General features: G+C 50.7%; 1 protein-coding gene across 1 annotated transcript in view; it reads left to right on the forward strand.

Annotated features, from left to right (window-relative positions):
- The first annotated feature begins 2,818 nt into the window (after positions 1–2,818).
- Positions 2,819–21,859, forward strand: part of NKD1 (NKD inhibitor of WNT signaling pathway 1) — a 90,229-nt gene continuing 71,188 nt past the window's right edge. The window contains exons 1-3 of the mRNA XM_023209908.1: positions 2,819–3,068; positions 3,195–3,227; positions 3,900–4,033. Of these exons, the coding sequence (XP_023065676.1) occupies positions 3,044–3,068; positions 3,195–3,227; positions 3,900–4,033 (192 nt within the window). The 5' untranslated portion in view covers positions 2,819–3,043. The remainder of the gene's footprint in view (positions 3,069–3,194; positions 3,228–3,899; positions 4,034–21,859) is intronic.

Below are 21,859 nucleotides of genomic sequence, written 5' to 3' on the forward strand. Positions count from 1 at the left end.
GAACTGTAAAAAGAAATTCCCAAGGGGAAGAGGGGATACTTTTTTCTCATGAAAGAAGAAAGCCAGGACTGGTTTAAGAAAGTAACCAACTTTCTAAGCACTGTGAGAAAGGATGCTCCAAGTTTTGCTTTGATTTAGAGGCACCCTGGTACCAGTGGGGAGGGGTGAGAAAGGCAAACAGAAACCCCAGATGAATTCCATTGCCTTTTTGGGGTCTGAAAGAGGGTGCCTACTCCGACTCAGATGCTCAAAGCCCTGCCTCCCTCCTACTCCTGACCCCTGTAGTTCTGCATCACTTGTTCATGCTCCTACAGCTCAGGGGTTCTTACTTCAGCATTACCCACATTTGATGCTGGATCACTTGTTCTGGTGGGGTGGGGGTGGGGGGCTGCCTTATGCATTGTGGGTTGTATAGCAGCAACCCTGGCCTCTACTCACTAGATGCCTCTAGGCATTACCAAGTGTCCCCCAGAGGGCAAAACTGTTTGCTGCCAGCTCCTTATGGGATGGAAAGAAAGAAAAATGGCCTGTTACCCCCGGTGTAACTTACCACACTGTTTACTCATTCATTACATTTATTGTTTCTTGCCTATCTTCCCCCTAGGTGAGTGGGAGTTCCATGAGAGTGGCAGTTGTCTGTTTTGTTCACTGATGTATCTTAAGTGCCTAAAACAATGGTTGTCACATAGCTGGCCCTTCATATTTGTTTCCAGATGGGAGACTTTCTTTCTAGTGGTGGAACATTAGTTTTGCACTGTGTTGGAACAACCTGATGTAGTGAAAACAAGCCTGGGCAATGAAATAAACAGATTGGAATTCAGTTCCTAATTCAGTCATGGATGAACTGTGTGACCTTGGGCAAGTGAGTTCACCTCGCTGGGTTGAATAGGTTTCCTCCTTTCTAGAACAAGTATGAGTCTGCATCAGAGAGTGGTTGAGAGGACTATGTATGATGGAGGACGAGGACTGGCACATCAGAAGTACTGAATGAAGAACTGTAACATAAAAATGACAACACTAATATATTTCTATGGTTTCAGCACTCCTCAAATGAAACCACCCAGCCGACAGGATTATAATGTACCTGCTTATAACATTAGCCTTCGTTTCTACCATAAAGGGTGTGTATAAAAGGAAGCTTGGAAGATGAAAGTAAGACACTTGGATGAAGAAGTTTATGACTCTGGGGGGCTGTGAATCCCTAATGTCCTTTTGAGACATGTAGATCTTCTGGAACGATGCTGCCCAATGCAGTAGCCACAATTCCAAGTGCAAATGATCACTTGCAATATGGCTAGTCTTTGAGATGTGTTTTAAGTGTAAAATACACACTGAATTTTAAAGACTTAGTGCAATACAAAGAATGTAAAATACCTCATTATATCTTGAAATTATACTATTTTAGATATATAGTGTTCCCTTGGTATATTTGGGGACTGGCTCCAGGATCCCAGAAGATACCCAAATCCCCAGAATTCAAGTCTCTTATATAAAATGTCTTGTAGTATTTGCATATAACCTACACGTACCCTTCTGTATACTTTAAATCATCTCTAGATTCCTTGTAATTCCTAATACAATGTAAATGTTATGTAAATAGTTGTTATACTGTATTAAAAAGTTTTTTATTCTTTATTTTTGCTATATTATTCTGTTTGCATATTTTCAGTCCACAGATGGTTGACGCCGCAGATGTGGAACCTGTGAATAGGGAGGGCTGACTGTATTGAGTTAAACGAAATATATTATTAATGTTTCATCTATTTCTTTTCACTTCTAAAAGATGCGGCGACGAGAAAATTTAAAATTACAAATGTGGCCCATATTATATTTCTATTGGGCAGTGCTGCTCTAGAGAGTCGGCAAAAAGGGCAGAATGGAGCCTCCATTTTACAGATCACAAAACTGAGCACAGGGAATTCACTTCAAAGGTCGGGGCTGGTTTCACTCTGAGCTCCGGCTTTTCTTTTCCCACGCCCGAGCTGCCTGGTACCAGGACGAGCGTAACACGGACCCACAGTGTCCCCAGAAGGGGGCAGGCGTTCTGAGAGCCACAAAGGTGGGGTAGAACCCCTTGATGTCCACCGCCCCTCCAACCCCCGCCGCGCGACCTCCCCGCAGAGACCTCCCCAGACAAAACAAACAAACCCATGGGTCTGGCGAACTGCAGCGGGGAGCGGAAACCAAGGAAGATCAAAGACCCAGCGGTTACCCCCTTCCGGGCCGCGCAGTTTGGCAGCGCGCCCCGACCCGGGCGGGCACCCACGGGCCCCTGGACGAGGAGATGCGAGAGATTGGCTGATAACGGGGCGCTTTGGACGTTTGTCGCGGCCAAGAGAGGGCTGGGCCCACACTGACCCGGGGTGCGCTGGGGTCTCCTCCTGGACTTCCCAAATAAGAAACTAGAGGAGTGCGCTGGTGGGGGGCGGAGCACGGGGCGGGTAATGAACACTTTCTGTAGAAGGTAGGTCGTGGGAAGACCGGGAAAAGGCAGCGCTGTCGAAGCTTGCACCTGAGCAGCTCAGGTCTCCGCTCCCGACCTCAGTTTCCCCACCTGTAAATTGGACCCGCCGAGTCTCGCCCTGCCCGTTTAGGAGGAACCTGGAGCGGAGGGAAGTGACAGTACAGTTGGCGAGGGCCGCGGTGTTCTGTCCCAATACCCCTCCTGGAAAAGCTGCCCCGCAGGGTCCCCAGACCGCGGCTGGGAGCGCGGCCTGTGCCCGCCCCTCCGGTCCGTGCCCCGCCCCCTGCCCCGCCCTTTCCCCGCCCCCTTCCCCACCCCCGCCGCAGCCCGCCTCACCTTTGATGCACCGCACCGGCCAATGGGCGCGCGGGGAGGCGCGGCCCGCGGCGGCGGGCTGGGGGCTCCGCGCTCCCGGGCGTCAGTCGGGCCGCGGCGACGGCGGCAGGAGCGCGTCCCGGCTCCGCCTCGGGCTCCGCTCGGCTCGGCGGCTGAGGAGAGGAGGAGGAGAGCCAGGCGAGGCGCCAGGCCAGCGGGCCGGGCGCATGGCTTAGGGACGCTCCCAGCCGCCGCAGCCCCAGCATGGGGAAACTTCACTCCAAGCCGGGTCAGTGCCCCCGCCCGCGCGCTCGCCCCGGTCCCCGCCGCCCTCGCCGCCGCGGTCGCTAACTCTCTCCCTTCCTTTCTTTCCTTCTCCCGCCGCCGCCGCCGCCGCCTCGCGATGTGCCTGCAGCCGCCGTGTGCAAGCGCAGGGAGAGCCCGGAAGGTAGGGGCGCGCGGGGCGCAGACCTCGGGGATGGACGCGGGGGACACCGCGGCCGCAGCAGAACGGCCCAGCCCGCCAGGTCTTATGACCAGGGCCACCCCCAAGCCCCAGTTCCGGCCACCGGCCCCCCAAGCCCGCTCCCGGAGAAGCCTTCGCGCCCCCTCCTCTGTCCCTTCTACCCGCTCCCCGCGGTTCTGTGCTCCCACCGCTGACCCTCAGCCCCTCCCCCTCCCGCGTCCCTGCCCTGGGCTCCCAGGGCGTCCTCTCCTCAGACCCCCGAGCGCCTCTCCGCAAGACCCTGCCCCCTCTTCCTGCCCCCCGGCGCCTTCCCTCGTATCCCGGCTCCTGCACCTACTGCGGCCCCTCTCCTGACCCCCAGCCCTCTCCTCCGCAGTCCTGGCCCCCAGCGCTCCCTGGTCTGGTCCCCAAACCCGTCCTCCAGGGGTACTGCTCACCCCTCCTGCCCTCTTTTTCTCCTCGCTCCTGGGGCTTCACTGAACCCCCCTTTACTTACCCGCGTCCCTCTCTTGGCTCCTGCCTCAGCCCGCGAACCGCCTCCTGGCTCCGGTGCCGTGACCCTTCGCCTCCCACCGCGCCTCCTCCTTCCCTCCGCGGGGGTAAGTTTTGGTCCCCGGAGCCAGACTCAGGGGCTTCATGTCGTCTCCGCCCCAGGTGACAGCTTCGCCGTGAGCGCTGCCTGGGCTCGGAAGGGCATCGAGGAGTGGATCGGGAGACAGCGCTGCCCGGGCGGTGTCTCGGGACCCCGACAGCTGCGGTTGGCTGGCACCATAGGCCGAGGCACTCGGGTATGATTCCCCACCCTGCCCCACCTCCTGGCGTCCTTTCAGCCTCAGAGATGGGTCCCCAAACCCATGCACCCCAACTTTGAGCACTTTCCTGCACAGCTTCTGGGTCTAAAAATCTCTTCTCAGCTGCCCCCTGCCCCACCAACGCCACCCTCTTCCCGCATGCCTTGGAGAACCTTGAAGTGCCCAGCTGGAGGCAGAGGGCTGCCTGGGGGAAAGGTCCTAGGTGGGGAGGTGGTGAAGGTCCAGTTGATGGGGAAGCATGTCTGTACCGGAGGGATTTGGGGGCCTGCTCTGACTTCTACCTTGTTTCTGCCACCAACATTCAAAGGTGGAGGTGGAGTAGGGGCTAGGGAGAGGGTGGTATTGGGGTGTCTGGGTGGAGGGCAGAGCTGTGCTAGCCCCAGGATCTGAGTATGTTCTGATCATCTGTGGCATTCGTCAGTGCCACCTGTACAGGAACCCCAGTAGAGCAGGCGGCCCTCTGGGTGCAGATCTGGGGGAACTGAGACCTGGCAGACCCCTTACTTGGCACATGAGAGAGATGGCCTCATTCTCCTGTAGCCTGGGCACAGCCCTGAGCCTTCACCCCATGGGTCCCTGAGGCTGGAGTTCCTGGAGGAGCACTAAGTGTGATAGGAATGAGTGAGTCCAGCCGCAGCTCCTGGCCTGGGACTTGGCGTTCACAGATGTCCTGTGAGCTCCGGAACTCTGCACGGGGCTTTCAGGCGGTCTGCGTGGAACTCGCGCAAGCCTAGGATCAAAGGATGAATCAACTTTTTGATGTGACATTTAATTTTTTTTTTTTTAAACTTAGAGGGGGAATAGACTGAGTCTCAGGTCTGGTTAGTTCTTTGGTCTTATCCATGGGCTGGGGAGAGGCCAGTGGAGACTTCAGATGTGTGTGTATTTGGGTGGTGGGACCTGGCAGCCCGCTTGCAGTGCTGGTGTCGGGAGGTGGACCTGTGGATAAAGTCAGTTCCTGTGTGTGGATGAAATAACCTCTGGGCCTGGGAGAAGCTCCCCTATCCTCCTCCACCACCATTGCTTAGCTGGGGGCTTCTCTGTCTTCTGTTGGCTTGGTTGGACTTGGAGCTGCTGTCCCCTAGTAAAGGTCAAATCTTGGTGGGTGGGGGGCACTGCAGTTGAGGCCCTTTAAAAACAGAACTACAAACCTTCCCTTCTTCTGCCCTTTCTAGTTTTTGATCTACTTATTTATTTAAAGACCAACGAAAATGGTCTAATTTAGCCGTATGAACAAATACGTTTGCAGCCCCAGACAGAGGCCCACTGAGTGGATTTCCATTAATCAAGTTTTGGGTTTTTTCAGCCTGTTTATTTTTACAAAGTATTCCTGCAGAATGACATTTATTTGCAGTCCCTCCTTTTTCTTTTTTTTCTGAACTGCCAGGCAGCTTGCTCCATGCTAGAGGGAAAACTTGAAATACAACGAGGGCTTACTTCAATTGACTTTTATCTTCAAAGCCATAACAAATGTTACCCGCATGTTTTTGGTGGGTCTCCTTGGCATCCAGTCTGGGAGGATGGGAGGGAGGAGGAAAGAGGGAGAGGAAAACAAAAGTCTGTCGTTTTTAATTAAATAGTAGTGTTCCCAGCGAGAGGAATGCAGGCCAGTAAAAGTTACCATTGGGGGAAGTGAGGGAGGATGGGGAGGGGGCCCCAGCTTAAGTCTGTGGCTTTGGTGAAGTCACGGAATTCTGTTGCCTGGTTTCTTCCCCTAGCTGAGGACAGCATGGGATGGTGCCTGTCCCCCTCCCTCCCTCGCCCCTTCTCTCAGAGAAACGCTGAGAGGTCATTAATGTTTGTTCAAAGTACTTTTGAAGATGTGAGGCTCAGAGCCGTTGGCGTGACATGTGTCAGGTGGTTGGAGGGTGGGCCCCAGCCATCAAAGATGTTAAGCAGGGGGCCGGCCTCTGTCTCCTTGGGAGTTATTCTTGCTGCTGGGGACCCAGATGCCTGGGTTTTCACCAACCTTGGCCCCAGATAGCCCAGCCAGTGTGTCTGCAGAGGTAGTGATAAGGAGTCAGACCTTCAGGGGGAGTCCAGGGTGTGGAACAGCCCTCCAGGCGTCCTCCAGGTGATTTCAGGTGGTACCTGGATGAACATTTTAAATCTTAATAGTTATCTTTTTTTTTTTTTTTTAACCAGAAAAAAAATAGCTAGGACATCAAACCCATGATTTTGCAGATATTATTGCTTAGGATGAAGCTAAGTTAAAAAAGAGTCTAATGTGAAGTCGATTCAGAGAAAAATATTAAGTACAAGTGGTCAAAATTGTGAATGTGGGAACGGAATGCCCAAAGTTTGGGAAGCACTGAGATATTGAACAGGACAGCAGTGGGCAACCCTCAGGCTAGTTCATTTCCCCAATTCCCTCTGGTGCCGAAGGGGTAGCTGGTAGGTTCTTCCATGATATTATCAGGATGTAGGAGGGGGTGGGCTGCAAAGTCTGCTGGTTTCCAAGGGCTGGCAGAGGTCCTCCCACCAACCCCAAGCCTGTTTTGGGGCTAGTCTCTGCCTCCAGTCCTTTATGTGGCCTGTCAACTAAGTGGCTGGAGGCACAGTGGCTCATCCAACTAGTATTACTGTTATTGCAATAATAACTAGTATTTATTAAGTGCCTATATGTGTCAAGCACTTTGCTTACATTATCTTAATCCTCCCCATAACCTTGTAGTGTTGACAGCCCGCTGGTGTGGACTGTGTGTTTCTCCCTTTCTGGAGCAGTTTCTAGGAGAAGCCATGTGTAGAGAAGCCCTGTGCCAGGGCATCCGCCTGGAGGGTGCTGCATACAAAACTCCCAGAGGGGGTGCTTCGAGATGAGCCAGTCGTGGGGCAGGCAGAAGCAGGATGGCCCCTGTTTGCCCTCTTCCTTCCTGATGGGATCTGATGAACTTGAGAAATGTCCCAGATGAGACCAAGTTACACACAGGGTCCTGAGATGTGAAAGGGTGACCATGCTGGCATTAAACTAAGCCTGCCCTCTTAAATACAGAAATAAATGAGGTCAGGCTCTGTCCTAGTTATTTGTCACCTGTGCAAACCATTTTACCCTTGTATACCTTAATTAGCTCATCTGCAAAATGGGTATAATATTTTCGTCCCTGGCGGGTTATGATGGGATTATAACCGTTGAACCTGGGAAGGAAGTTAACCTACTGGGAGATTGACTGAAGGCATTTGTAGGGTTGGAGATGGGGGCCTATAAACAGGGAGTGATAGGGCTGGGATAAGAGCACCAGAGGCTCTCTGCCTCCCCCACTCTCATGGCAGGCTCACTTGGAGGGCCGCAGGCCAAGGGCTGGGCTTTTGCCCTTTCCATGGGGACATGAGCAAGTCCAAGGGAATATGGGCTCATAGGAGAAAAGGAATGAGAAATGGGAGGCACACGACCACTGTGGAAGAGGAGCAATAAACTGACCAGCACACACACCAGAGAACACTGTGTTAAACAGAATTAGAAAGCAAAATAAGCATCATAAACTCAGAGAGAGAACGGAGGATGCTGGAAACATGAAGCAGCAACAGGCAGTTAGAGAAGAAAACCAATTGGAAACACTGGGTGTGGAAAATAGAATGGACAAGTGAAAAAGCTTAATAGATTGATTAAATAGTGCAGGGGACTCAGGTATCAGGCGGGAGACACTTGGTGAAGACCTGTGTGCCTCTGTATACACTCACAGGCCGATTGTGAATATGTACAACCAGATTTAAAACAATCCCCTCCCCACAGCCCCGATTGGCCCTTTTGTTCTTTTACAGCAGAGCTGCCTGAAGAAATAGGCTGAGAGCCATGGTGCAGGCAAGCCCGCCTCTGGATCAAAGGCAGCTGCCAGGCAGTTTGGTAATTTGACTGGGGGCACCTAGTGCATTTGGATATTTGGAGAAGATGAGGAGGGTGCAGACTTACTTGGAGCCCATGGGGACATGTGGGGTTGGGTGATGAGATTGGAGGCTGGCCCAGCTGTTGCCCGAGCGCCGGATTCCAAGGGAATTACCCTTGAATGATACAAGTTGGCACAATTAAAAGGCCCCATGTCTTTACCATATGGAAAGTGTTAGGCTTCTTTACGTGGTTTCAAAGCTATGTGCTGGGAGGTGGGCTTGACATTTGAGGTAGAGCATAAATTAAATATTTGGTGTTTCAGAATTAAAAGATGATTTGCTTTAAGGCTGGAGAAGGACTCAGGGTGGAGGTGTTTGGGCTTTTTTCACTGGCATTTTCGAGTTCTCCAGGGAGGGTCCCCTCTGCTCACGGGCACCAGGGCCAACTGCCTGGCCCAGCCTGGGCGCTGTCTTTCCTCCTGGGGGGTGGGAAGCAGAGGCTGGGAGAGCTTGGGCTGGGCAGAGTGCCGGGGACTGGGGGGATCTTCTGGTTTTCCATAGGTCCCACAGGATGGGTGGGTGGCGGCCATGGGTGTCATCTTCTTAGTGCTTTAATGGGTCTTTGTGATGTGATCTCTGGTAGAGGCTTCGAGGAGTGTCTTGTCCTCACTTTGAGACTTTTCTTCTTGGGGAAGGAGGCCGGATGCCCCTGACCCAGACTATGCATGCCTTCTGTTCTCTAGAGCCCAGGAGCACCCTCTTCATTCACATTTTTGTAGGAAACCTGGGGGAAATCAAATCCAGGAGGCACCTGCTATGGGTCCTGCAAGGTCCTACAACTCAGGGGACATTTCCTCTGCTCGCCCAGTGGGGATATTGGAAGGTAGGGATGGACGGATCGATGGACAGTGTTGCTGTTTGTACCAGGAAGCTCAGATACACTCTGGGATCAAACTGTCCCCATGAGGGCATGAAACATCAAGGCTGAACTGTCAGCAGCAAAAAAAGAAGAAATAAATGAAGACACCCTCCCTGCCTCCTTTTTCCCCAGCTCCTCTTCCCTGGTCAGCTTCTTCCCTTTAATTCCTGCTTCCAAATTCCATCTTTTCCCAGGTCCTCCTGTCTGGAGTGGAAGGGTAGAACCAGGCCTTTTCTTTCAGGCACTCAGCTTAATGAATTAATATAAATTGTTATCAATAATTCTTTGTTTATTATTTTTTTTAGAGACATAGTTTCACTCTGCCGTCCAGGCTAGGGTGCAGTGGCATCATCATAGCTCACTGCAGCCTCACAGTGATCCTCCTGCCTCAGCCTCCCGAGTAGCTGGGACTACAGGTGCACGCCACTGTGTCTGGCTAATTTATTTTTATTTTTTCATAGCGATTAGGTCTCGCTTTGTTGCCCAGGCTGGATTGAACTCCTGGCCTCAAACCATCCTCCCACATCAACCTCCCAAAGTGCTAGGATTACACATGTGAGCCACCACACTTGGCCTTGTTATTAATTATGAATTAATAAGTCCCTAACTGGGCCAGGCTCTGGGAATACAGTGGAGAATAAGAGAGACGTGGTTCCTGCCCTCCTGCGGCTTCCAGTCCGATGAAGGGGACAAAGCAGCAGTGAGCACCCAGGCCCACTCCTAGGACTACACAGAGGCACTCTGGCAGGGAGGGGGCAGGACGGGCCACTGAGGCTGAGGAAAGAGGAGGAAGGAGTTGGAGGTTGGGGGAAGAGCTGACCAAGGTCCCAGGCTCAAGCTGCCCTTGTAAGATGGGGTGGGGGGTTGCCAGGAGGCTTCTGTGTGGAATCAAGTGGGTACTCAAGAAGGGAATGTAGCCTCCAAGTGGCTCTGCAGCCTGTGGGAACTGGAAGTCGTTCCTGGCACTGTCTGTGGAAAGCCTTGCATGTTGGTGGCTCCTGGCACATCTGAGTTACCTGTCTGTCCCTCTGGACAGGTATGTCGGGTGGAGCAGGGCAGGCAGTCAGCGTGCTGCTCCTGTGTCACTGACAGGTCCTTGGGGGCGCAACCCAACCTATTTCGGTGGGTGGCCCTGCTGTCGTGTTAGGGAGGAGGCTAGCCGCAGGACTGGAAGCCCAGTTGTCAGGGCTACAGGGGACCTGTGGGGTGGGATTGCTGCTCAAGAAGGAGGCACTTCAGGGACCAGGGAACAAGAGGGAGTGACCAGCAAAGCGCAGAGAGAGCTCATCATGCCCCAGAGCTGCAGCGCGCCTGTGCCTATGGAAAGAGGGTCCCCCATGTGGGCTGAGCAGGGCTGTCCGAGACAGGATGTGCAGTCCCCTGGCATGGTGAGCCAGGTGCCCTGGAATCCTTTTAGCTCAGGGGTCCTTCAGCCTCGCCCCATGGCTGTGAATCACAACATGCTTGGATTTAGACGCTTTTGGATTTTTCACATCACTTGTTGGATTCCAAACCAGGCACTTCTGGCTGCCTCCCTGCCTTCCCTCTCTCTTGCACACTCACACGTGTTCTTTTTGCCACTCTTGTCTCTCACAGACATTCTTTCTCTTCCTCTCCCTCCCCACCTCCCTTCCCCCTCCTCCTCCTCCTCCTTCTCCTCCTCCTCCCCCTGAGGAAGGAAAAATGTTCAGTCTCTCACAAACAAAATATCTGCCATTCCGTCGGAGGGAGAACTGAGGCAGGAGCCCAGAATATCCTGGAAGGAACGCCAGTGAGAGTTGAAGGCCTCAGTTGTTTAATCTGGAAGGAGGACTTTGATGTCACCCTGCTCCGTTTATCCTGGGAAGCTTCCCGCTGCTTCATGGCTTCAACTTTCCACGTGAAGGATGGCCGAGTTCCTCCAGGGGCTGGAGGCAAGCCTGAGCAGCCCCGAAGGGCAGCCTGGTGATGCTGCGCTCCTGCCAAGCCCAGGTGGGGTGGAGAACCTTCTCTAAACAAGCACTTCCAGAGACATAAGTAATTCTTTGATAGCTTCCTGGGAAGGCAAAAGGGAGCTGTTTAGCCGTGTGGGCACCAGTCGTGGGACTCTGGGAGGAAAGCCTCAGGTCTCCGCACTGAAGTCATCCCCAGCCTCAGAGTGGTGGCGGCTTGGCCCACCAGGGTGGGTCCTGGATGTGTTTGTTTAGAGGGCTCTGAGGCATGGATCTGGGCTTCGCTTTCCTTACTTGTTAAGTCACATGGGCTGTGGCATGTGTGTGTGGCCTTGTGTGTGGCTGATGCCTTTCAGAGGACACCAGGGTATTGACAGGGCTTCACATTGGTGTGGCCTCAGCCAAAGACTCCCTGCCTGGGCTTCAGATTCTCCAGCTGAGAAGTAGAATAAAATCATGGTAATTTAGCACTGTCTATTGAGTGCATTCATTCATGCATCTGCAGTAGGGTTGGTTTTTTTTTTTTTTTTTTTTTTTTTTTTTAATTTAGAGACAGGGACTCACTATGTTGCCCAGGCTGGTCTTGAACTCCTGGCCTCAAATGATCCTCCTGCCTTGGCCTCCCAAAGTGCTGGGATTGCAGGTGTGAGCCACTGTGCCCAGTCCTATATATATTTTTTAACTTTTATTTTAGGTTCAGGGTACATGTACAGGTTTGTTATATGGGTAAATTGTGTGTCATGGGAGGTTCGTGTGCAGGTTATTTCATCCCCCAGGTAATAAGCACAGTACCCAATAGGTAGTTTTAGATCTTCAGCCTCCTCCCACCCCGCATCCTCCAGTAGGCCCCCGTGTCTCTTGCAGCAGGCATTGAGTACCTGCTTTAGGCCACGGACACCTAGAAATGCTTGGTACCTAGAGTGAAGGCCTTGATTTCATGGAACTTACCATCTCATAGGAAAACAGAAATATTTTCATAAACAAGTTGTGCAATTTAAGTTGTGATATGTGCCTCCAAAAAGTACTGGATGTTTTGAGAACATGTACCAGGGGTCAGAACTCATCTGGGGTGTTATTCATTCCACAAATATTTGACTGCTTTCTCTATCCCATGTGCTGTGCTTAGGGTGTTGTGGAAATTGTGAGGACTAGGACATAGTTCTTGCCTCTGTGAGAGTGGAACTGAGCTCTCCCCATTGCCTTTCATCAATTTTTCTTCTCTTATTGCATTGGTTAGAATCTCTCATACTCTGTTTAACAACTACCAAGTATGATACTTTTTGTTTAAGAAAGCTTCCTTCAACTCCTGGCTTTCTGAGCTTTGTAAAATCAGGAATAATTATTGAATTTTGTCACATGCTGTTGGGGTGCAGATGGAATGGATCATTCTTTGCTAACATGGTGTGTGATTTGTATGCTTGATTTACATTGCTAGATTTCCCCTAGTGCAACCTTCTTGGCCCTCCAAAATTCTTTGTCATGATAGATTATTTTTTAAAATGTGACTGCATTTGATAGGCTAATATTTCACTTTGGATCTTTGCATGAAGTACTCAGTGCAAGTTAACTGTTAAAGTGTAAAACCATAAGGGAAGCACAGGGCTGTGGAGGTTGGGGAGGGTGTTTTTGAAGGAGGTGGGCATGTGAGTAGGGATTTGAAGAGTGGTGAGACTGAAATCAGGGGTTAGAAACTTAAGGACCTACAGGGGCCAGAGAGGTCATATGAATGAATGCCACAGGCTCAGTGGGAGACATCTGAGAGGGGTGGGAACCGGGGTGCCCCCTGGGGAACACACACCCTGCCTCAAGGGGGCAGTGCCACTCAACCCCAGCCAATCACTGCCATGTGGGAATATGACCCTGGTGTTGCCACATGGGCTGATCATTAAGAAAATCCAGCTGTATGGATTTTTATGCGAAACTTTTCCAATTTAAAAAATTATTGTTAACCGGCCGGGCGCCGTGGCTCAAGCCTGTAATCCCAGCACTTTGGGAGGCCGAGACGGGCGGATCATGAGGTCAGGAGATCGAGACCATCCTGGCTAATACGGTGAAACCCCGTCTCTAATAGAAAATACAAAAAACTAGCCGGGCGTCGAGGCGGGCGCCTGTAGTCCCAGCTACTCGGGAGGCTGAGACAGGAGAATGGCGTGAACCCAGGAGGCGGAGCTTGCAGTGAGCTGAGATCCGGCCACTGCACTCCAGCCTGGGCGGCAGAGCAAGACTCCGTCTCAAAAAAAAAAAAAAAAAAAAAAATTATTGTTAACCAATTAAAATTTTTAGAAAACACTTTTTTTGGGTGACTCAGACGACTGGATTTGGCCTGTAGTACCCTGGCGTGTGTTTGCTGATTTAGACCTTTAAGATTCTGATGGTGGTCATGGTAGAGAAGTAGTATGTTAGTGATAAAAGGACACACGAGTGAGTATCATATGCACTAAACATTGTGCCTAATACATAATGCATTCTCTTGTAGAATCCTCACAACTGCCTTAGGTATTATTCCACTGTCACATAGATGAGGAGGCCGGCCCAGCAAGTTAGAGTCACTAGCCCAGCCAGGGAGAGCTGGACTCAGGCTGCATCCAGGGCAGAGAGTGCAGGCCAAGAAAAGCCTCAGTGCCAGGAAGCTGTGCACAGTATATTTCAGTGTGGTAGGAGAGCAATGTGGGAGGCACAGGAAGGGTAAGTAAAGATGTGGGCTGGGATGGGAGGCCGAGATGGGCGGATCACCTGAGGTCAGGAATTCGAGACCACCCTGGCCAACATGATGAAACCCTGCCTCTACTGAAAATACAAAAAAAAAAAAAAAAAAAAAAAAAAAGCTGGGCGTGGTGCAGTCACCTGTAATCCCAGCTACCTGGGAGGCCGAGGCAGGAGAATTGCTTGAACCCGGGAGATGGAGGTTGCAGTGAGCCAAGATCATGCCATTGCACTCCAGCCTGGGTGACAAGAGTGATACTCTGTCCCAAACAAACAAACAAAAGATGTGGGCTGGGAGACTTTATGCTGAAGACCAGCATGTGCCCATAGAAGGTGCCAGAGCTGTGCTTAGAACTTACAGAATCAGACTTCCTGGGTCCGAGTCCCAGCTGCATCTCTCCCCAGCACGGTGGGGCCAAGTGATGGCTCATCTCTGATTCTCAGTTTTCACATCTGTGGAATGGGTAGAGTAATGGTTCCTACCTCATGGAGTTGTTTTAAGGGTAGAAATGGGTTCATTTCAGCAAGTTAAAGAATAAAGAAGATGTCACCCCTTCTCTCGCAGCTTGCCAGTGTTGTTTGCTAGTGATGACCCGGATGTGTGCTAAGTTTGGTACCAGTGTGCTAAGTGCGGTGAAGGAAAAGGATGGGGAAGGAAAATAAGGAGGATTCTACTTTGGATTAGGGAGTGATGCGTAAGTTGTTAAGACCCAAAGAATAAATAGGAAATAGCTAGGTGATGAAGGGTTTATTAAAAGTATTACAGGCAGAGGGCATGGAATGTGCAAAGGCCAGGAGGCATGCAGGGTTGGTACACAGAGAAAGTCTTCAGCTGCCTTCTCGGTGTCTGGCTTGGAACCACATTCCAGTCTCTGAGGTGTAACAGCAGAACTCTGTGGTGCAGTGGTGGGGAGTGGGCAATGCCTGCTGAGCTGGGTGGTACCACCATATGTTGCATCCCATCATGAGGCCTTGTCTCCTCGCTGCAAGTCTTCCATGAAGTGTTACTGGTGTCTGTACTCCAGCTTTCTGGTCAGATTGGAAGAGGTAGGGAGGAGAACCTCTCGGTTACAAGAAATAGTGTCACCCTGGAGCAGATTGGCTGGCTTGCTGGGCTGCCCAAGCCTGCTGGCCTTGAGCATAGAGCTGGGGCCCTGGGGAGGGGGGAGGCAGAGCATAAAAGGACCCTGTTAGCAGGATGGGGCTGTCTTCCCTCAGGCCACAGCCTTGCTAATGGGCTCAGGCCGGAGGATGTTTTCCTAACTTCAGAAGGCTGTGTGGGCTGGTGGGCCCCTCACTCAGAGGCCTTGGCTTGCGGTGGCTCCACTGAGTGGGTTTGGGGGTGCTGGTGTGTGGTGCCATGCTCATTCCATGCCTGGTTTCCAGAGGGAGCCTTGTTCCAGGACAGTTTTTGACCCTGACTTTGTTGTTTTACCCTTCTTTCCCCCTTCAAAGGCAAAAAGATGATTGAAGAGAACTACTATAATCCAGGAACAAAGTTGCCTTTTCAGCGGGCACTGGGGACTTTCTCTGCTTGCTCCCTGCCCTGGAAAGTCCAAAGGTACCCACTGCCTCAGCTGGTCCTAGGTACGTGCCTGCTTTCTCAGTGGCTGCAGGCTCAGTGTGCCCGTGAGCTGCCCACTGTGTGCATAGCCCCGTGCTGAGCCTGGGAGCAGCAGCCCGAGGAGGAGGCGGTAACAGTGTAGCTGCTGCTTGCTGCATGTCTGCTGTGTGCCAGGCTCCGGGCCAAGCATTGTTCATAGTGCTGGCTTCTCAGAGCACAGTTATGAGGCAGCTGTTATTATTATGCCCATCTTACCCATAGGGAAACTGAGGCTTTAGAGAAGTCAACCACCTTGCCCAAGGCCCCTTGACTTGGAAGTGGAATCTTGCTTCAGCAAGATTCAAATTCAGATCAGTGTGATTTTAGAGCCATCTTAAATCAGTTTAGGTGAGTTTTTTTTTTTTTTTTCCCAACTATATGTCTCAGCCCCATTCATTGTTCATGACATCAATTTAGTGACCAAAATGAAATAGAAAAGAGTAAAAATATGAGAAAACATTATATATAGTAAGAGTAAATATTGTTTTGTGTAATTTTTTGTTCTAGTTAAAAAAAAATGTATACACACACTTCACACACACCTATACCCAAACCCATATACGTATATCTGTATCTATCTATATCTATCTATCTACAGCAGAGGCACATTGTAAAATATAATTCTTACTATAGGTCATAATCAGAGTGTTAGAAAAACACTGGTGTGGGTCACTGGTGCAGGCCCTGAGCCTGAATGCCTGGTTTTGAGCCCTGGCTGTGCTTCTCACTAGCAGTATGACCTAGGGCAACTTTCCTGACCTCTCTGTGCTTTCCGAGCTGTTTGGTTTGTTGACTTTTGGGCCTGGGTCAGTGCTCCCAAGGATGCTGTGGGTGCTTGCTGCTGCCTCACTCCCTTTACTTAGGGAATGAAGGGGATGAGCAGTCCCATGGAGGGGCCCCATGGTTTCTCCCCTGAGAAGCCAACAGCAGCAGCTTCATCCCAGGAGGAAGACAGACATGGCTGAGTTGTCAGGGGTTGGACACAATGCTGTGCTGGGAACCCTGAGCCTGGGGGTGCGTCCAGCTTAGCTATGAGGTATCTGTTATGACCTCTCCTGCCTTCTACTTCCTCCTCTCAAATGCATTAAAGGAAAGGAGAAGGTTTTGTTTCTACTGCTGTAAAAAAAAAAAAAAAAAGTCCAAAAATTAGTGACTTGATCACTGTATGACTTGCTTGAGAGTATGCAGTTTGGGCAGAGCCTGGGAGGGTTAAATTGTCTGTGGCTCCATGTGGCACAGTTAGGGTGGCTCTGACAGCAAGGGTCTGGCTGTAGCAGCTCCAATTGGGTGACATGTCTGGGGCTTCAGTTCTTTTCTGGTTGGCCTCGCCTCGTGGGTAGCTTGGGCTTCCTCACAGTATGGCAGTCTCAGGGTAATCCGATTTACATGGTGGCTGTCTTTCCCAAGAGTATGGAAACAAAAACTGCCAGGACTTTTTAAGGTTTAGGCCTGGAATTAGCAAAAACACATTCTCTTCATTAAAGCAAGTCACAGGTCCAACTCAGATTTAGGGGAAGGAACTACACAGGGACATAAATACTGGGAAGTGGGTTTCACTGGGGGCCATCCACACAGTCTATCAGAGAGTAGGTGGTCTCTTGAAGAGGGAGTGGAGTTATAGAAAAGGACTGAGATGTGTTCCTTGAGTTTAGGATCCTGGTGGTCACAGTTGGGTCTGGCAGGAACTGTCTTGGTGAAGTGACAGCAGAGGTGAGACTTGGGTGGCTCACGAAGGGACTGAGAAACACGTGCAGGGGAGCAGAAGCACATACTTAACAAGAATATTCATGGCTGCATTTGGAAGAATGAAAAGTTTGTGACAATGCAAACATCCATCCCTAGGGTACAAGGTAACAGTGGTGTGGACTTCTCTTTGAGCTCTCTGCAACTGGTGAAAGCCCAGCGAGTAAGGTCCTCTCTTGCTGCCAGGAAAGAGACCCTGAAACACTGCTGAATGAGCAAAGCAAGTGCAAAACATTCATAGGCTGTGGTCCTGTTTCTTACAATGTGCAAAAGTCTATGCAGGCCTGTGTCACTATGTATCTGCAGGGGCATAGAGAAAGAGCTGGAAGAGTACACTGTCAAGGACTATTTCCCTGAGGAGTGGAGAATTTCGCTTTTCATTTTGTACATTTTTAGGTTGTTTGGCTTAAAAAAGTGAGCATGTGCTACTTTTTGTATTTTTCAAAAAGGTGATACATTTTAAAAGTGAACGACAGATGAGGAAACAACCTGTGTAGGCAACTCTATGGAGAAACTTTGCCAGAAGGAGTGGAGAGAGAAGACAGCAGCCAGAGGGTGTGGGGTTGGGGAGGACTCGGTGTGGCCGAGGACCACCTACATCCGAACCTCTTGGGTGCTGTTCAAAATGTGGAGTCCTTGGGGTTTCCCAAGCCTGAATCAGAACCTTTCTGTACTGGGCAACAGCTGGGCCGACTGGACCTTGAAGGAAAGGTGACAGGAGGGTGCAGGAGTTGGAGAGGGATGAGGAGGAGGGCATTCCCCATTTGTAGAGTAGCGGGACCTAATGAGCGACCCTACAGAGACACCAGCACAGGCCCTCACTCCTGACAAGCTCTTGCTCCGTGGTTCTCTCTCCTCTTCCCACATCCCCAAAACTGTGGCTGCTTAAACTTGCAAATGGATTTAGAGCTTCCCTGGCAGTCATTGACACCTGCCTCTTTTGAAAAGACTGCTAGGTCCCCCCCTGTAGAATGGGAAGAAGGGGCTGTGGAAAGGACCTCTAGACTGTGCTGACCAGTAGAACTTTCTGATGGAAATGTTCTGTGTCTGCATTGTCCCTTCTGGGAATCTGTGGCTTAGAATGTGACCACTGGGACTCAGAGACTGCCTTTTAAGATATATTTTATTTGAATGAATTTAAATGTGAACTTAAATACCCCCTTGAGGCTAGTGGCTACCGCATTGGACAGCACAGCCCTGGACGCATGGAGAAGATCCTCTGTGTCAGGCTAAGCTCCGTCCTCAGCGGGCACAGCCCTGGACCCACGGAGAAGATCCTGTGTGTCAGTCTAAACTCCATCCTCAGTGGGCAGGGAGGTGTCAAAGGAGTGATTCACAGCAGGTGGTCGTGGAAAGAAAACTCTCCCCCACAGGAAGCACTGGTTAACCCTCTTTGGGGCCTGTCCACAGCCTGCTCCTTGTAACATGGCTTTGTTCAGGCTTGGTGGGGGTAGCTCTGGCTGGCTACAGCCATGGCCATGGTGGGGAATGATCATGGTCTTCCTTCTAGATGGTTGGATTGGAGCACCTTCTCATGATGTCATAATTCGGGGCCTTTCTAGCCTTCTTAACCCTGGAGGTTCTGCTCAGCAGCTGCTACTGGGGTTCTTGAGTGAGGACTCGTCCTCTTGACTCTGGTCTGGGGCATTGGAAGGTAAACTCCCTGCTGGGTTGGAGGCAGCAGCACTGAGTGGGTGGCTGTTTTCCAGCCAGGATTTACCCAGGGCTTTATGGCTTGCAAAACCTTCCTCACAGGGCTTTGTCAGGCATTTAATATTCACAGAAATGTGGCCACGATCAAAGTTATTACTATGGGGAAACTGAGGCCAGACTGCACAGTCCACAGGGCAGATTCTTTATGGCGCAGTCTTGTATTCCTGGGCCTTTTGCCCTGGTTGGCACATGGCAGATCCTCAAGAACATTTTCCAGGTGGATGAGGCTCAGAGGGACCATGCAGCTTGGCCGGAGGGCACACAGCTGCAGAGGGGGCAGGGATTCTCTTCTGTTCCATCTAAGTCCCCACCTCTTTTATGGAGCCAGGATGTTTTGTGCCTTTGAAGAGAGCCTCTGCCCCTTCGGAAAGGGTCCTCACCTTTTTCCTTTCCTTAAATTAAGTTGTACGCATGGTTAAAAAAAAAAAAAAAAGAAAATCCAAAATAGTACTAAAGGTATGCAGTACACAGGAAGCCTCCTCCCACCTCCACCTCCCAGCTTCCCCCTTCGGAGACATCTGCTGTAGTGGGCTCCTCAAGATACTTCTAGCCATGCTCTGTTTGTGCATGCTTATCCCTGCACTGACAGCAGAAGCTGTCTTGGCCAACAAGACCAGGAAGCATTGGTATTAGTAGATTAATTGAAAAATTCATTTAAGGTGGGAACCATACAAAAATGATATAGAGGCCAGGCCTGGTGGCTTACCCCTGTAATCCCAGCACTTTGGGAGGCCAGGGCAGGCAGATCACAAGGTCAGGAGATCGAGACCATCCTGGCTAATACGGTGAAACCCTATCTCTACTAAAAATATAAAAAATTACCCAGGTGTGGTGGCGGGGGCCTGTAGTCCCAGCTACTGGGGAGGCCGAGGCAGAAGAGTGGTGTGAACCCGGGAGATGGAGTTTGCAGTGAGCTGAGATTGCACCACTGTACTCCAGCCTGGGCAATAGAGTGAGACTCTGTCTCAAAAAAAAAAAAAAAGTGATATAGAAGCCAGGTGCAGTGGCTCATGATTGTAATCACAGCATCACAGCACTTTGGGAGGCCAGAGTGGGAGGATTGCTTGAACCCAGGAGTTTGAGACCAGCCTGGGCAACATAGTGAGACCCCATCTCTTAACAACAACAACGACAACAACAACAACAACAACAAAAACTAGGCATAGTGATGTGTGCCTGTAGTTCCACCTACTTAGGAGGCTGAGACGGGGGGATGGCTTGGGCCCGGGAGTTTGAGGCTGCAGTGAGCCATGATCGCACCACTGCATTTCGGCCTGAGCGAGACCATGTCTCTCAACAACAACAACTACAATGAAAAGTGATACAGACCTTAAATATTTTCTTTTAACTTAAGATTCATGTATACATCTGGCTCTGCACCTTGCTTTCTTAATATGTAACTTTTTAAACTTGGAAATCATTTCATATCAGAATGTATAATCTTATTGTTCTTCATGGCTATCAAGCCTTCTGTTATAAGGATAGACCATCATTTATTGCATTGATTCCTTACTGCTGGGCATTCAGATCATTTGTGGGCTTCCGCCTGTGGTCAGCTTTAGAGCAACAGTGTGCATTTCTGCTTCCACCCCTCCCCCTGTGCCCCCGATGCACACTGCACATCCTGATGTGATCCCCAGGTATGGCTCTGCTGGGGATCACATCAGGATGTTTCTGGCAAAGCTGGAGTTTTTCCCCCTGGCTGGTGTCTACAAAATCAAGGAGGAAAACAGTTTCAGGGGGAGCTTGTGGTTAAGTAGATGCGACCTTTCTCTGTGGATCCATTGGGACTCTGGGTTTCAAGCCCATGTCAACTGTTTCATACAGTCAAATTCTTGGCTTGTGTGACCAGGAAGTGGACTTCAGTTACAGCTGGATCATCGAGCCCAAGCTGTGTCCCAGGACAACAATCTGTGTCTTCATCTCTGCTTTCTTTTAGATTGGCTTCATCGTTAGGCACATCCTTCCCAGGTAATGGCAACTTGGCTCCCAGCAGTCCAGGCTTCCAGCTTCAGCTGTTAGAGAAGAAAGTTCCAGCAAAAGTCCAGGCAGAGCTCCCATTGTTTTGACTTGGGTCGCATCCCAGAACCCATCCCTGTGCCTCTGACAGTCCTGAGTCACATGCTTGTCCTGGAGTGGAGGCTGGGATCACCCCCTTACCCGCATCCCTTGAATCTCCCTGATGAGAAACTGACTTGAGAGGAGAAGGCTGTAGAAAGCACACTGTGTGGGTGGAGCCAACAGCTGTGGATGGCTTGGTCCCTGGAATCAGAATCACTGAACAAGGCTTTGGTCAGCAGCTGGCAAGGCTGGGTAAGGACAGGGCAGCCAGGTAGCTGACCGTTGATCCACCTATTTCTATCATATCTTGGAAGAGCCTAGGTGGTTTGCCACTTCCTCCATGCAGCCCACCTGGGTTACAGCCTTCCTTTCAAGCTTCTGACCCCTCTATGATGATCATAGGTTGATGATTTTTAACCCTCAAGGAGTGAGTAACTTCCCTTTTGGGAATCCACCGAATCTCATGTGTCTCTCTCCTTAGATAAATGCTCTTACATCGGTCACTCCAATTTCAGGGCACCCATGGCCCCAGGTTAAGAACCCCCATTTTAATTTTTATGGGTTTGGCTTTTTTTTTTTTTTTTTTTAGACTTCATTGCATTACTTCACTTCTTTTTCCCTTTGTGATCTCCCAATTCGAGGGGTGCATGGAGCTTAGGACCAGGCTTCAGACTTGGGTTTATACTGAACTGTGTTGATGTTGGGCCTTAGTTTTCTCACCTATAAAAAGAGGAACAGAATGCCCACCACTTGGAGTTGTTTCAAAGATTAAATAATGAAGTAATGCATATGGCCATTGAAGTGTTAGCATGCAGTGAGCACCCAGCAGACATACTCAGTAGCCCTTTAAGGCCTCTGGATCTGCTGCTGTGTTCTGGAAGATTCCCAGTAAACCCGTCTCCATTTCTTTGGGGGCGAAAATAGCACCTGGAAGGGGCGTGATTGCCATTTGCCGGATGAAGATGTTGAGAGGGGACATCACATGCGTTTGCTCAGGAGTTCCCCTGAAATGATTATTCCCATTTACAGATGGGAAAACCAAGCCCTAGGGAGGTTTCAGGGGCTTCTCTGGGTGTCTTGGAGTTAGTTTGATTTAGCTGTGAGTGCCTCTTACACTCTGATCTTGGGACACCCCTCACTTATAAGCTGTACCTCCTCCTTGGCCAAGGACAGGCCACAGGTAACAGCTCCCTTGTGTGTTATGGCCCTTTGGCAGAGTCCCCGATCTCAACTGAGTCCTTTCCGGCCCCAGATCCCAGCCATGGCTCTGCTACCTGCCTGGCTGGATACCAGGTCAGGGGTGGTGG

This window comes from Piliocolobus tephrosceles, chromosome 17 (genome assembly GCF_002776525.5).
Source record: "Piliocolobus tephrosceles isolate RC106 chromosome 17, ASM277652v3, whole genome shotgun sequence".
Lineage (NCBI taxonomy): Eukaryota > Metazoa > Chordata > Mammalia > Primates > Cercopithecidae > Piliocolobus > Piliocolobus tephrosceles.